Raw genomic sequence first — 16,817 nt, forward strand, 5'->3', positions numbered from 1 at the left:
TGCAGAGTTTTAGAAATGGATAGTGATAGGGCGCCACCAGGTGACGCCCAAATTGGGTGCCACCCTCTCACAACCCTTTTTAATTGAAGGGGTCCCCACTCACCCAATGTGAGAGGGTGGCGCCCAAATTGGGTGTCACCGGGTGGCGCCTTTTCATTTTCCTTTAGAAATAGTCTGTCTCTTAAAACCTTAAAACAAGGTTACGATTGCGTTCATTGATCCTCCTTAGTCCTTACCTTGCAGTTTTTTACGGAAACCTTTAAACACTGCGGTGACGTTGCTGTGTGATCTTTGTAAATGATGATGGGTCAGGCTGTTTGTCACATGATGCATTCACTAGATTTTCATGTCATCAAATCTTTCAAGAAGTAATTCAGGCCAGAACAACATAAATCGTTGTAGACTATACAGTACATCTTACAACATCTATCACTTGAAACTTACAGCAGCAGGACAAAGAAAAAGAAAGGAGATGATTACATATCGATGCATACACAGAAGATGGTACATTATGAACAAACACAAAGGCATGTACAAAAAGCCTTCACGCGAAAATGTGCAAGGTGAGTGCCATCTCTCTCATATTCTCATATCCTACAATTCGCAGCTGCAACCACCAAAAATAATGAAATGATAATATACATTAGGACCAGTTGCGATTATCACTTTATCTAAACGTTAGAAAAAACGCAAATGACAGAATTTTCAATTATAATCATTTAAGAGTTCGGTTGTTACAGTCACACCCGAAAGCTGTTTTAGTCACTTCAAACTTCATATGATATTGATAATTGATAATGTCAACTACGAGGTACTCGTTTAGAGTTGCTGCTAATTTGACTATTAGAAAGAGGAAAAACAAGCCCTTGGTTGATACGTGATAGGGACAAAAGATTAGAATTGTTAGTTTGATGGTTGCATATGGTACAGAATTGAGTTTATTAATCTTCGATGGATGGTTCACTAAATTGTCTGCGTTTTTGCTATTGTGAAATACTCCCTCTGTCCTGGTCATTTGTTTACCTTTGGTTTTGGACTTTTGGCACAATTATTAAGGAGATGGGAAGGGACCCCTTGTAGTTAGTGTTATGGAATGACAAGTGGATCATGATGGGTATGGATGATCAAATCATACATAAAAAACACTCCTAATATAGAAAGGTAAACAAATGAACGGGACGGAGGGAGTAGCAATTAGTCTATACAAGACACTGCACAATTATGAAAAGGGTTATTTTTGTTCAACGCAAGGGTAGGACTAAGTAACTCTGAGCACTAACTTATCTCGCCATGAACGGGAGCCTCTTAGAGTACTCGGGTATCATATTTGTTCAGTTTTGGGTGGAGTAGCGTAATTAGATAAATGCCACAACTTTCTAATCATGTCCCACACAGCATTAGGTTTATATTATTGATGGTCATTTTATTACTTGCAGTATCTATTTTCTGTAATTAGCAGTCATTCTATTACTTGAAGTAAACCTTCTACTTGTAGATGATCTATCAGACAAAGAAAAGTTGGAAGATCAATTCCATTTCAACATACTCGAACTTGAGTAATCTCAAGTAAATCTACTTCTCCAGAATATTGCCAGAAAAGACAAAATTCTCCTTGTCCAATTCATTGCTGTAAGTCTGTAACTCATTAAATCTATTAGAATGCCACATATTTTAAACGTTTAATACTGCACAAATTCTCCCTTATGACGGAGGGTATCCGTCACAAACTTGTGACGGGTACCATATCGTCTCACACAAAACCCATAAGGGTGAGAGAAGGAGCACATGGGGTGGGCGCCCACCTTGTCCCCTCTACCCATTTCCACTCACATAATACCCGTCGCAAGATCCGACCCGTCACAAGGGAGACCTACTGTTAATACTGAGTATCAGATGTTTCGTTCTTCCACTGTCTCTAGCATATAAGAATCAAAATGAATGACAAATATACTAATGCCATGCCTTCGTACTTGCAGCAAAAAAAATGAAAAAATGGACGGGAAAAAAACAGTAGATACTTACTGCAGTAAATGAATTGGTTTAGATCAAGGGTGACTCTGCCTTGCTTACTCGTATCGAAGGAGTTGAAAAGATTGCTGTAACGTTATTAAGAGTCAGAGGTCAAATGTTTATAAGTCTCCATCAATGCAAGTCCGCCAAAGTTGAAATCCAATAGGCGCCTATTTAATTATAAAGATCTCAAAACTGAAAGCCACTTACCGAGCAGATTGTACAAATGTGCACAAAGATATGAAAGAATCCAGTCGAAACTCCCCATTTTTCTTTTGATCAAAGCTCTAAAGAAGAAGAGAAAGAGAAATGTTGATAAATGAGAATATCACAAGTTAAATGAGAAAGTACGAAATATTAATGAAATTGTATGATATGTAACGAAAGTCCTTTTTTTTTTTTTTTTATAATAGATGCATCACCTCACAAGCTGTATAAAAGGCAGGAGAATCAAGCGAGAACCCAAGCTTTACTAGTGCCTGGCAAAAAACGAGCGAAAAAACTCAAGTATCAGCAAGCAAAAACTCATTGGAACATGGGCGTTTGAGATTGATTAGACTACCTCATAAACATCATCATGGATGAGAAATCCTCGGCCCCTGTGACACAAAACTCCAATTAGATAAGCTTTTCAAGAGAAAGAATGCAATATTTTAAGATTTCAATTTACAAGGATAAGCAAAAAACTGTGACTTGTAATTCTTTCACTAAAATCACCCTTGTGTATGTGCACAGAAATATCCTCTACATAGCAAAGCTATATGTAAACTTTGAATAGCGAGGTAACTCTATCCATGTTTATACCCAACAACCTAAGTGATATGGCATGATGAAAATAGCATCATATGCCACTGGAAAGAAGGAAGAGTAAAAGCCACTGACTTAAAAACAAGACGGTGATTAGAGAAACAAATGGAGACAAAGGGGGGAAGTCATTTGAAAAGGTTTAATCTAACTCCTACTGTTATAGCCTTGAAGTACAGACTTCATATGGATACCATTGCTAATATGCCAAATAGCTTATAGGCTCTTACCGCCAACGAAAAACTGGCAGTCTTTTATATGCTAGATGGTACAGTGATGGACAATCACAAGCAAGCAAAAAATTAGAGGATATACAAAGGCAAGTGTAAGTTGGATAATCAATAAGGAAGACTAGCAGCAAGCAAAATATGATGAAGATCTCAGGAAGGCAAGTCGGTAAGAGTGCAACTTATTAAGCTGAATCTAATCAAGATAAGAGTAATTACTAAGCCTCCATGGATCATAAGCGACCTTGATTCAATTCTATTGGTCACCAATGACACGTCATTATGCATAGTACAGTTTCTAGTACACCGCCTTCCTCGTTTTATTCACCCAAAATCATAAACTGCTATACATCACAATTCACAAATCTAGGAGTTCGAAGTACATGATTTATTTAAAAAAACTAAGACTGGTCAAAAGTCTAGCTCACAATCTTCCGCCAACAGACCTCCTCAATAATTTTGTACTGAAACCATGATGACAATGGTCTACTACTTCTAACCATGAGAGTCTGAAATGTAAATGTACAGATAGCAACATTAAGTACTCCATAGTCCATACTTGATAAAATTACCTCTCTAAGTCCGAGAAAGCTTGTTGAACCTGAAATGTTAACAACAAAAGCAGGAGATCAACAATAATGAACACAAAAGAGAACGTCAATTTTCATTATTACTGTAAGAACAACGACACGGAGATATCCTCTTTGATCTTAAGTTCTGCTCTAAACTAAGGTCTCGTTCTTCTTACATGAGATTATCCAACAAATACAAATCCGCTCACAACTTGTTAAACTATACGAATTTCTATAAATAATGACGATGCATCAAACACTGAACAAAGTTCAATTGATTAATTACGGCAAATGGAGAACTTTGGTAAGTCAGTTCAGAAACTCGATTCAATTCAGTCGAGTACATTCAGGTTCAATTCAGTTCAATAAGCAAATTCCGTATGAACGTTTATAGATGACTTGTTATGGTTTAAAACCCGCTAGAAAACCTTCAAATTCACTATTATCTCTTGCTCTTAAGTATACAATAACCATAATTGAAAACTAAAAGATTATACCTTCAAGAGAAACTTGTTGAGGGCAAGAAATTCTGAAATAATACGAAATACAATTAATTGATCCATAAATATACAAAACTTCGCAATCTTATCTTCAAAAATCACAAAAAATACACGTAAAAAAAAGCGAAAAGAGAAATTACCTTCAAAGCTCATCGTTCCATTTTTATCAAAATCATACATCCTAAAAATCGCCCAAAATTTGAACTTAGTATCATAATTCACATTCAAAAACCCTAATTAAATTACCTAATCAATTGATCATTGATCATGTTATTCAAACCTGATCATCTGTTGAACAACAGAAAGCGGGAGATTAAGATTTCCTACGGCAAGCGCATTCTGAACAATCAAAATTGATAAATTCAATCATCATCAAATCGATAAATTCAATCATCATCGCACCTAATCAAAATTAATAATTGATCGAGGCTATATATTTTTAATTAAGGAAGGAAAAATTAGAGAACCTGAAGTTGAAGAGCAGTGATGTTTCCGAGTTGAGCTGAGTCAACTCGGTCGAACCACTCTTTGAGACTCGCCGGGTTTGCCATCGTTGCTTAAACGCGCTAATTCTCAACGATAACCTCTTGGTTTAATCGACCGTTACGTCAACGTTTTCTAATGGAGTACGGGTAGAGGTGGCATTGGGCCGTGCTGGGCCGATCTATCGTGCCTTTCCTCAAAAATGGCCCGGCCCAGACACGGATATTGGGTTGGCCGTGTCGTGCCTGACCCACTCATCCTAACCCACGCCACGGCTTGCTTCTGGCACAATCATTTTCGTGCTCGGGCCGTGCCTGGCCCATGGATTGATCGTGGCAAAAACACGTGGGCCGGGCCAATAAACTTAAGTTAATTATTTTTTAAAAACAAAATTGTTTTATAATACACAAAATCTCATTATAGACGACACATATCCGTTTATAACTAAAGACGGGTCAAATATAATACCACATTTCTAATAGGACAAACAATAAGTGGGGTGGTGGGGCAAAAAATGTCACAACTTTCAAGCTATTTAACTCGTCTTTAGCTATAGACGGATATATCTGTCTATAGCAAGACTAGCTGTTTATAATAATTGTTATATTTTGAAGAAAATGAAATGAATTCAGATAACTAGAAGAAATTTGAGAATAATAAATGGATGGAATTGTGAAGAAATGAATTAGATTAAGGTGGTATTTATAAAGTTTGAAAATTATTTAAAAAAAAAAAAAGTAAAACCCAACAGCCATATAATGGCTATATGGCTGCCATGTCTACCAACAAAAATCAACATTCATCATACTTCATTCTTCAACGAACAAATCCCCAACTGCCATTAATGGCTAGTTTCGTGTCAAACATCGAGTCGTGTCGTGCTAGGCCCGTCGTGCCTGGTTCGTGCCGGACCCACTCGTACCTGGGCCATGTCGTGCTTGGGCGCGAAAATATACGAAAATTGTCGTCGGAGCCCTTCTCAAGCACGAACAAGCCGTGCTCGTGCTGCCTCGAAAAGCTCCTACAAAATTAAGATCCTACCTAGGATCGGGATCGGTTACCACTTTTTTTATCGTAGAATCGTAAGATCCTACGATCCGGATCGGGAGTTTAACAATAATGCCCTCCACTACATATTGCTCTGTACCTAGCCTTATCAGACTTCAACACAACCACAGTAAAACTGTGTTGAATACAACAATCTGCTACTACATTCAGTAAGTCTTCTTTTGCCATAAACATATCCTATTCCGTAAGTGTTATCTCACCAAATTTCTGAGGTATATACATCCTCCCATTTTTGTAAGCCTTTGTTATATATTCTCCATCCCCATCTCTGTTCACATCAATATCAAATGGATGTTTAGCCCCATCTCTTTCTTCCTCTTCAGACATCTCAAGGCCTTCAGTTTCCTCATCTAAACTTACATCAGTATCATATTCAGATTCCCAATCCCCATCCCCATCCCCATCCACATCCCATGTGAAATCTTCATCAGATGATCCTTCACTTTCCTCATTGATGTTTAGACCATCCTGACCTCTATCTGATTCACCAGCCATTCTTTTAGGCCTTCCTTCTGTGACTGAGGTATCCACACCCTTCTTCTTTCTACTTTCTGCAACATAAACTTCTTTCCTCTTAGCAGTGGTTTTTGACATTTTCTTTTGAGTTTCAGGTTGTTTTTTGGAGTAAGGTTGCGTAGGTTCAATTTGTTGTTGATGTTGAGTTTGACTTGAAAATCTATCAGAAGTGGGGTATTGTGACTGGGTTGCAAATGTAGAATGTGTTTGGCTGAAATTGTTAGGCTGGGTAGGTTCATTTTGTTGTTGAGTTTGAGGGTTTGTAGGTGGTGAAACATCCTGAGGCCCACGAATTCTCACATACATAGTTTTCTAACTGTCACAATCAATTACAGGAACTCCATGATTAAAGGTTCGACATTTAATGCCTCCCTTTCCATCCTCCTCAACTCATCATCTTCCCTCTGTTTTTTCTCCTCTTCCTCCATTCTCATTTTCTTAAGATCAGCAGCTAATTTAAACTCTTTTATAGGTTTCACAGTATCTTCTACGTAAACATCAATTGTCTCCTTACCATGTAGTGTAATAAACATTGCCAGCAAATCCATATCACCTAAAATAGCAATTTTATCCCCAAATTTACCCTTATACCACATATCATATACATCAGGTATAATAACGTCTTGTTTCAGTGCTTCATCACCAAGATCAAAAATTAGGTCGATAATATGAAGCAAATCAACATCATGAACCAGAAAATATCAAAGGTCTTACCTTTATAATGAAATGCCAACCAAACGTCTCCCATCCTGTGAACACAAACAAACAAAATTTCAAAACTTTAATTTATGTCATTAAAACCCTAATTAAAACAGGAAAAATCAATGCATGTTTAGGGAAAAGTACAATCATCAAACCACTATCTATCTATATAATAACATAAAAAAGTATGTTGAGCCTCTTTTGAAATGCTACGTGTCACGTTATATGTTATTGCCACCTATCATACCTATTTATACAATAATAAATAAATAAATAATAATAATTTTCTTTTGTAAAAAAAATGAATAATAATAGATTTTCACTTAATAATACGGAATAAATGCACATAAATCTAAAGAAATCAATAGCTATTTTCCCACCCTTCAGTCTTCCCAAGAAAAATATTAAAAAGTCATAAAACACTCTAAATAACTCCAGAAATAATAATAAGAGTAATAATATTTTTTTTTTTACAAAAAAAATGAATAATAATAAATTTTTATTTAATAATACGGAATAAATGCACATAAATCTAAAGAAATCAATAGCTATTTACCTGCCCTTCAATCTTTCCAAGAAAAAGATTAAAGAGTCATAAAACACTCTTTCACAATTTTAAAGACCTCCATAACTACAATCCCTCCTATATAGTGTCATCTTTTTATTTTTATCTTCTTTGTTTATAAAACATAATAATAAATTTCAAGTATAAACAAGAATCAACTCAAAACACATTTTATCGTCATTCTTATCATAAAAACAAGGTAAGTGTGAATTTTTTTTATTTAAATGTTATGATTATTAAACTAATCTGTGTTTACTTGTGTTTTGATAATTGTGTTTCAGATTGAACGATTTAATCATGGAATGCTTTAAATTGTCTTTTAAATGAGGTATTCATCAAATTTATTTCTTCCATTATTCAAGAATTGAGCTTATTTAAACATATATTTTTTGTTTTTCAATTAAGCGAGTGTCAAAATATGTTTATATACCGGTTATAAATGATTAAGATTTGAATGGCACGGAAAATTAAAGAGAGGAGGAGAAATCATCCAAAGTTGAAGAAAAAAGTATAATATGAAAGAAATAATATAATTGGTTAGATGGAGACTTTCCCTACTACTTTGAGATAAAACACTTTTTTTTTTTTAGTTTTGAATCAATTGGCACAGTAATCTGCTGTAGTGTGACGATTTGGTAAATTTCGTATGTATGTTTCTAAATCAATTGGTACGATAATTCGTCTTTTGAATCAATTGATATTTATGTATAAAGTTGTTAATGGATAAGATATTATTCTTGTGATATTGAGTTTTATTAATGTATTATTAAGGATTATTTATAGAGAATAAGGTGGAAATTGTGATAATATACGTATTTGGAAAACAATTTACATTTTCGTAAATTTCTAGCTAATTTATCTGTTCATATTCGTTATATTCTTTTGAGCTCTCATATTTTGTTTGCTCTATTAATTTACCGGTCATATTTTTTTTCGTCTATTTAGATAAGATGCTTTCTTTTTAAGATTACTCTTTTAATGCATATCAAGTTCCACAAACTCCAATACGATTGAAGTATCTTGCCGTTGTTACTACATTTTCTTACTTTTTCGAGGGTCAAGGTATTTGTATCATGTACTTCCATTTGATACGTAAAGAGGGAGGGTAGAAATTATAATAAAACATACGGGAATTTCGAATAAAACTAAGTTAAAATATCGACACCTTGGGCGGGGTAGTACTCAAATTAGGAGGTCCTATGGGCAGCAAGAATGGGTCGAACCCAAGCCCATCAATTTTAGCACATCAATCGTGGATTGGCACGAACAAGGGACAAGAAGTATGCATGATCTCGACTCAAGAATACGAGACCCACGTGGGAACGCACTAAGAACCGTGTGGTCCAAGTGTGCCGCCCAAAAGAAGAGGATGCACCTAGCTTTTCTCTTCTAGTTTTCATCACCCAGTCTTCTACAAAGTATAGCATTATTTTCTACAAAGTCAAGGACTTTGAATAAGCACCTAGGAAATAGTTTTTAGCATTTAATGCTGCCTTGGAGCCCAGGTACATCCTAGGCTATATAAGGGGAAAAAATCCTCATTTGTAATCATCCATGAAATTGAAATTATTTTGAGATTTTTCTCTAAAACCGTCATAAACATTTTGTGTTGTCTTTAAACACGAGCGTCGAGACAAAAAGAGCATCGACGTGTTCGATTTTTGACTTAGACCAAGGACGCGTTCTGAAGTTTAAGAGAAATTCTTGTCGCATTACGAGAATTTCACCCATTATCAAGCTATAGGTCTAGTTTGATAAATATCCCTAATTTCACACAAAAAAACATACAAAAAAAAAATATTCAATCCGACCCATAATGTCGACCGAAGCCAACCAAATGACAGCAATTGACCAAAACGCTTCCGCACCCGAACCCTTTACGTTGCAAGTGGTATTAGAGCTTCGGCTCTTGATTTCCCAAAATCTAGACGGTCCTAGGCGTGTGTAGACACCTCGTTTCTGCACCCCCCGCAAACCACCCGGTGATGATTGGGCCGCATGTTTGGTACACGGAACGATTTGTGACAGTTCGTAAGTTTATCGTCAAGTGATTGCTCAAACAATAATGTCTACCTCATGGTCGTCATCTAGGTGTCATTACGGTCGTTTTGACGGTAATTAAAGTTCATATGGAGTCCGGGTCAAAAACCGTCTTCATTTCCTAAAAACCGTCAAATCCCGAGTCAAAGCAATGTGCTTGTCTACCTGAGGTTAGGATGTCATAAAATGTTGAGATTATATCTCATTTTGAGTCTCATGTCACCTCATTAGGCTAAACTAAAAGTTTACATTACAAAATGTGCATTTCATTTACCTAAAACGACAACCCGACCTTTAGGCCCATTTTACGAGGTTATAACTACTTTTTTGGGTCAGGCTTATTTCACAGAAAGTTCTATATCTGTTTCTTAGCGTTCCAACGCCACCAAAATCACCTTAATCCGAGTCTTGTAGAGAAAGTTATGCCTAAAATACGACAGGCTGTCAAACGCGCTTTCTTGCGCAGAGGAACCTACCCGGGAAAGGACGCAGCAAGTGCTGCGCCTCTTCCAAGGAACGCAGCTCTGCTGCGCCTTTTCCCAGGGCTTTCTTTTTGTCCAAGTTTCCGCGTTTAACCTAAGTCGGTTATTTTCGGATCTTTCCTTCCGTATCCTAGTGTTACCCTATTCCTTCACGTGATTAGTATAAATAGGAGCCTTCGCTCCTCATATTTCTCACGCGAGTGTCCGCCCTTCTCTTCTCCCTTTGCATTCTAGACCTTTGTTCTTACTTTTTGGCGTCTACGTGCTTGAAATTTCGACCACGTAAGCTCGGATCCTTCTGAGTATGATAGGTCTATTTTATATACATTTTAACCCCCTATTTTAGCTCTAATTTTTATGTCATTTGCACTAATGTTAGTGTTTGTGAGCTAATTCCGTGTTCTAGTTGTGTTTGCTTGTTTTTCTATTGTGTTTTGTAGGAAATTAAGCTTTTAGTAGCTTTTTCCCATCAAAGTAGCAAGTACAAGAGTTCACGAGGCTAATGAGAGCAAGTCTTGATCATGCAAAGGAGTTCCGGGAAGCATAGGGGCATTTTGGGAAGAATTGGAAAACCCGAGCAAGAGGAAACCAATCTTAGTTGGTGGATATGTAAAGAAATGAAATCCAAATGAAAGCCCATGATAAGAGTTTGCATTGGATGCCAAAGGATGCTTAAGATACCTTAGACGGACGCATTAAGACATAAGCATCGGATTCCGCATCAACATTAAGTACAAAGTTAAGACGGAATTAAGAGAAATTTGAGAAATACCACGACCCCGATCGGGGTTGGGTGGCCCCGATCGGGGTTAGCCCCCTGTAGCTTATTTCCGTTACTCCCTTCACTCCTATAAATAGAAGCTTTGGTCGACACTTCTTGGACATCTTTTACACATATTTTTCCATGAAAATTCTCTCTAAATCTTAGTAGTTAGTTTAGGTTAGCTTAGCTTAGTTTAGTTTAGTTTGTTTACATTTCCTTTTAACAATTACATTACAATTACATTTCAAGTTTAATTCCAAGTTACATTTCAAGTTTGTTCTAGTTTCATTGTTCTTCTATTTCCATTTCCATTTCCATTCAAGGTAATTCTTATTCTATTTTCATTATGTTATTTATCATTTCATGTAGTATTAGTTTAGTTTATACTTTCAACATGTTTGAGTAGTTATACTTGTCTAAGTAGTAAGGGAAACCATGCATGACTAAGTAAATTGTAAATGTTAAAATGAGTCTAAGTTAAATTGATAAATTGTTTCTATCATATGTTTGCGCCACAACGTTTAATCTTTGGTTATTGGCCGTAATCGTTGATTAAGTTTGTTAATTCGTTCTATAAGTCGAGAGGCACGGAATCGGATTAGACTAAGCATGTGTAGTAGGACGACCTAGTCATAAACGAGAGTTTCTCTAGGACCCGGTCTATGGTTGACGCTAAGATCGAGAGGTGGGTGTCTTTAAGCCTAAACATTTATCGAGTAATAAACTTCCTAAATTGACATGAGCATTTACATAGTTTGCGTGTGTGACCCGACCTCCCTAGACATTTTCTTTATTATTGTTTTATCATCACATCAAACCAAACCAATCAATCAACCGTAAACCTACCGAGGTAAAATTCACTCCATAACAACTAAATTATAAACTCCCGTCTCTCTGTGGTTCGACCCCTACGTACTACATTCATTTGTTTTGCTAGGGTATAAATATTATCTTTGCATAGGTGTGCGATAGCCTATCAGAGTACCAGCCTCGTTTGCATGACCGACCAATTTGACCAACTACACATCAATCAACTTAATTAATCTAATCGTTTTCCTCTTACGAGGGCACTTTCTTTACATTCGCGTCGAGCATCACTAATCGATATCTTAGTCCTTCTCGTTTCGTCAAATATGTAAGTCTGAGGGTGTATATTCCCTATTTTATTATTGTATTTTATCTTTTGTATCATTATTGTAAGGTTTATGTCGAAAACATCTCTTAAAACCGATTTCTAAAACCATGCCTTAAAACCTCTTTTTACGGATTTCCAGAAGACAAACCGTCGAGAAAGGACGCAAAGAATCGCCGCGCCTCTTCGAAGGAGCGCAGTTCCTGCTGCGCCTCTTCGTGAGGCTGCCGCAGTTCCTGCTTCCTTTCTTCTTCCTTCGTCCTCTGTAATTCGTCACTTTTGTTATTTGTTTGTTCTTTAATTCTTTGATACGATTACATATTAATTCACATGTATATTATTTATCATTCATTAACACGTTTAATTTATCATAAATTCGACTTAAATCCCTTATAATCTCATATTTGCGGGTTTTCGTCATTAAATTCAATTTGGGTTGTAGAAATTCGATTTGTTCAATATTGAGTTTCTGGAATTCGATCTTTGATATATTTTCATCTGTTTATTCACATATTCATCATTAATTTGTCATTAATTCATCATGTTTAGTTTATTTCATTCATCCGTGTCGCTAATTAATCTTGTGTTCATGCAAATAATTAGTAATATTATGTCTCATCCATGTTTTGTTGTTTTATGACCCATTATTCATATATAAATAACCCATTAATCACTTCCATCCGAGTAAATAATTTAATCAATCATTAAATTTACCAACGAGTATTAACAACACGCAATTCCGGCTTCACAGCCAGAATTCAGGTCAAGAACAGACGCAGCAACTGCTGCGCCTCTTCCAAAGGGCGCAGTCCTGTTGCGCCTGTTCCGGGTTGAATTCTGTCTCTGAACTCCGTTGTTGCTTGACTTAGTTTAATTAGCTTACGTATAATTGACTATTAATCGTATTATCACCTTCTGATTTGTTCGTTAACTTATTCTTTTATCTTCTTTTATTCGTTTTCTCAAATTATCCGTTTTAGAGGTATTTTCGACATAAATCGCCTATCCCAATGTAATTATTGTAATTTTCCTTTATTGTAATTATCATTATTTCTTGTATCATTTGTATGTTTTCACATGTAATTGAATATTAAATCCTACTTCGACATTTATTGTATGTTAAACTAATTGTTCACCGACTTAGCCTAATTCTCACATGCTAGGATTAAAACTTGGATGTTGCATTGCATGCATATAATCGACGATATATCAAGTACGAATAACTTCCCTAATCATTAGTAGAGGCCGCTATCGAGGCGGGCGGGATTAGGTGTTCGATCAAAAGAGCTTCCTAATACGTACCCTCACCCCTTACTCCAGATCTCCGTGAGCACCCGTGTTCATTGGCATCCACGAGAGTCATTCTAGACATAGAATGCTAAGGGTAACGATTGCTTAGTGTTCATGTCACTACTTTATGTCTTGACATGACATGAGGTATTCGAACGGTTCCAATTTCCCATAAAAATTGGTGGCGACTCCAACAAAATGCAAACGCTTGTTTCTCTTTCCCCCCAAGCGCCCCCGTGGGCAGCCCGCTGTCCACAGTTTGGCGACTCCGCTGTGGATAATACACCTACGTGTAGCCAAGGGTGAAACTTGAACAAGGTTAGGGAATAGTTTGTACAAGACAATTGTCGGTTTTCATAACTCGGTCTTCCTAGATCGTTTCATTCGACCTTCCTAGGCCCAACCCAACCCATTCGACCAATCGTCCCGTCTAGACGGTCCTAATTCTTATTTGGGCCTAAGGATGGATAGCGATTGACGTCATCTATACCATGATGCTTACTCTTGTTTGTATCAAGGACCTTCACTACTTGACGAAATGGACTAGGAATCGGCCTTACTCTTGTTTGGTACGAGCCTCTCCACAGACTTCGGGTTTGATTGTTCGGTATGGCAACCCACCTTTTAAACCAAAACCCTTTTAAATGCACTCAACATCCCGTTATAATGCCTGTATAAATGCTCATATGTGATCACCATTTTGTAAACAAAACCATGACGAAATTTTGTAAAATAAAATCCTTTTCAAAATGTAAACATTTTCAAAATAGCGCAAAATGAGTCAAAACTCTGTCCAAATGTCGAGTCAAACTTCGGGTCTCAAACCCATTTCAAAACTTGTACAACAAAAAAAAAAAAGTCCAAAAAAAATAAATAAAAAAAAGGTCCAAAATAAAAAAAAATGTAAAAAAAAAAACAAAAAAAAAGTAAAAAGAAAGAACAAAAAAAACCAAAAAGAATGTTTTAATCAAAATATTTTCAAACCATGTGAATGTAAATATGTAAATTCAATTGGACTAAGTTAGAGTCGGAGTTCAAACTGACTGAGTCCTAGTCGGAACTCTCTCGAGTCATAAACCCGTCTTCCTTTACACTTTGGGTCTTTTCAAATTCAAGCCAAGTCCTAAGACGTCACGCCGTCATTTTGGACCCGCCTACCCCAATTCAGTTAGGATCTAAACACTCGAGTCACACGTTCCGAGGCTCAACACACGAGTCTCAATGGGCCTCATATTTGAGTCTAAACTACAACAGTCTTCTTAACACCTATAAGCAAACCTCGAGTCCAGAATCAACATGTGTCATCAATCCCGTCAATAAGGTCAATCATATAAGGGTCACTCCGTCAAAGTCAACACTCGAGTCAAAATTAAAGTCAATCACTGTGAATTCAAACACGAGAAGTCGCTCACGACATTTCATGAATTCACAAGTCAAGTCTAGATTTGTCATCTTATCCTTTCCTTATTTGTTGCCTTAGTATGCGTGATCCCATGTCGAATAAAGTTGTAATGCGCGTCATTTCTGTCGAGTAGGAATCCGGCAAGTTCTGTCAGTCAGCAAGGTCACAAGGCACATCAAGCCACAATCACCGTGTCTCTCCAAGATGTTTATACCATGGTCCTAGGAGTTCAAGCTACAGTGGAAAATTTGAGCATTCGCGTCCTCACCCTCGAGAATGGAATGGTGGAAAAGAACACACCACCTAGAGAAACCTCTAGTCTAGGTCGTCCAAAGTTTACCTCTTGCAATAACCATCGTCCTAAAAAGCCAAAAATAGCTGAAAGGAAACCTGGGAGACATCAAAGGGTGCTTACCGATTTAGGCATGTCTTATGCCGATGCTTTGAAGAGACTCTCTGCCCAAGGTAAGCTACATCCAATAGGTCCGACTCCGGATCCACCTTTAGAGAAGCAAGTGAACCTCTGGAAGGGCAACAAATACTGCTTATATCACCAAGGTAGAGGCCATGATATTGAAGAGTGTTTTCTCTTGAAACACACCATCGAAGATATGATCGAAGAAGGCAAGCTTCCTAAGCCAGCTTTCGCCAAGAAATCCAAGAAGACTGACCCTCTTGGGTCTAATATCAATAAACATGATGAAGAATCATTCTTGGATTGTTATCATCTCCTCAATCATCATGATGACGAAGAGATCAATGTCCTCGAAGATGAAGATATCCAAAATGGAATGCTCATGCTTTCCATGGCCTTCAACAATAAATTCTCCAAAATAGAGGGAGCCATTGATAGCCTAAACTCTCGGCTTTCCAACATTGAAAACCAGTTTGCTGAAATGGGTAAGAAGCTTGAGGCCCAACCTCTCAAGATGAAAAGTTTCCGGACCAACCTTCAACCTAATAGTCCTAAAGCAACAAACGAGCCACTTATCTTTAGTTCTTCTAATCCAAGCATCAAAATCAACAAAGTCAACCTCATGGAGCCTTTGTCAAAGAACTCTCCCAGGTCATTCACAAGTCTAGGCATACCGTACGCACTAGCCCTAAGCAAATTATCCTCTTTAGGTCTTCTTCAACCAATAGGGCCTACCCCAGATCCGGAAAGGAAGTCTAAGTTTTTGGATGGCAATTCGTATTGTCAATACCATAGAGGCAAAGGGCATGATACAGAGAAATGTTACAAATTAAAAAACGTCATTCAAGATATGATCGACAGTGGGAGGTTGTCACTCTCAACCTTTAACCCACAAGGTAGCTTAGGCAATCCTCATGGATATACCACTCATCAAGAAACTCTTCTTGACTGTTATCCTTCCAATGTTCCCAATGATGAGGATGAGGTGCTCAAATGGGTGAATGCTCAAAGTCAGATGCCGAAGCCAGTTGCTGAAAGAGTAGATGTTCAAGCATGGGCTGATGATTACGAGTCTAGATCTAAGATCGAGTCGAAGTCCGAGTCCGAGTCCGAGTCTTAGGCTTTCTTTCCCCAATTGTTCTAGTATCTTTCTTCTTGTCCATTTCCATTCCTAGTGACAACCTTGGGGCTGTCCCACGAGTCACATGTCTTCTCGAGTTTATGTTAAATACATTCATTATTCATTTCAATAAAAATGCAATTTTCAATCCACATATTCTATCCTATCTCCTCCTTTACCATTTCCTGTGACAACAAGAATTGGTTTGAGACATTTTAAAAACAAGTAACAACAACACATTCCAAGTCAATATGAGTGCACTTAAATGATGTTCCGTTCAAATTTGTAGAGGACCTAAGACTCCGTGTTCTTTTCTTACCTATTCCATGTCTGGCAATAGAAACCACAATATAACCCCAATTTAGGACGAGCCTATCTCAAGAGATTCTAGGACGAATCTAGACCATCTCCCTTATTAACAATCCATGACGGAAGGCAAGCCCATTCCCCACAATAAACAACCCGTGTTACTAAAAAAACCAACCCGTTTCACATCAAAAGGTGCTAGTCTGACTCAAGAAAATCCAAGACGATATGAGCCATGATCAAAGACAAAAGGCTCAATCAAGAGAAACTGAGGCCAATATCCAAGGCCACAATTATGCCCGTAACCCAAGACAAAAGAGTCAAAAGAAGAAGGCTCAGTCAAGCAAGTCAATACCCAAAGTCAAAGTTGTCCTCAGAAACCTGAATCAAAAATATGAGCAAAAGCCGAGGTATGTTCCA

General features: G+C 37.2%; 1 protein-coding gene across 1 annotated transcript; it reads right to left on the bottom strand.

Annotated features, from left to right (window-relative positions):
- Positions 1–359: 359 nt before the first annotated feature.
- Positions 360–4,727, bottom strand: LOC141648227 (uncharacterized). The gene is made up of 10 exons (XM_074456739.1): positions 4,581–4,727; positions 4,394–4,452; positions 4,254–4,294; positions 4,111–4,142; positions 3,614–3,642; positions 2,573–2,609; positions 2,433–2,489; positions 2,221–2,297; positions 2,023–2,096; positions 360–607 (listed from the first exon to the last, which is right to left on the bottom strand). The coding sequence occupies exons 1-10, from the start codon at positions 4,662–4,664 to the stop codon at positions 588–590; spliced, it is 510 nt and encodes a 169-aa protein (XP_074312840.1). The 5' UTR covers positions 4,665–4,727; the 3' UTR covers positions 360–587.
- Positions 4,728–16,817: the final 12,090 nt, after the last annotated feature.

Source organism: Silene latifolia, chromosome 3 (assembly GCF_048544455.1).
Source record: "Silene latifolia isolate original U9 population chromosome 3, ASM4854445v1, whole genome shotgun sequence".
Classification (NCBI taxonomy): domain Eukaryota; kingdom Viridiplantae; phylum Streptophyta; class Magnoliopsida; order Caryophyllales; family Caryophyllaceae; genus Silene; species Silene latifolia.

What these genes read in the sequence shown, in the direction of transcription:
- LOC141648227 (XM_074456739.1), bottom strand. Translation starts at nt 4,664, where the DNA reads ATGGCAAACCCGGCGAGTCTCAAAGAGTGGTTCGACCGAGTTGACTCA. An exon ending in GTTGTTCAACAGATGATCAG is followed by an intron (nt 4,295 to 4,393) that starts GTTTGAATAACA and finishes GGCGATTTTTAG; the next exon opens with GATGTATGATTTTGATAAAA. An exon ending in TGGAACGATGAGCTTTGAAG is followed by an intron (nt 4,143 to 4,253) that starts GTAATTTCTCTT and finishes GTATTATTTCAG; the next exon opens with AATTTCTTGCCCTCAACAAG.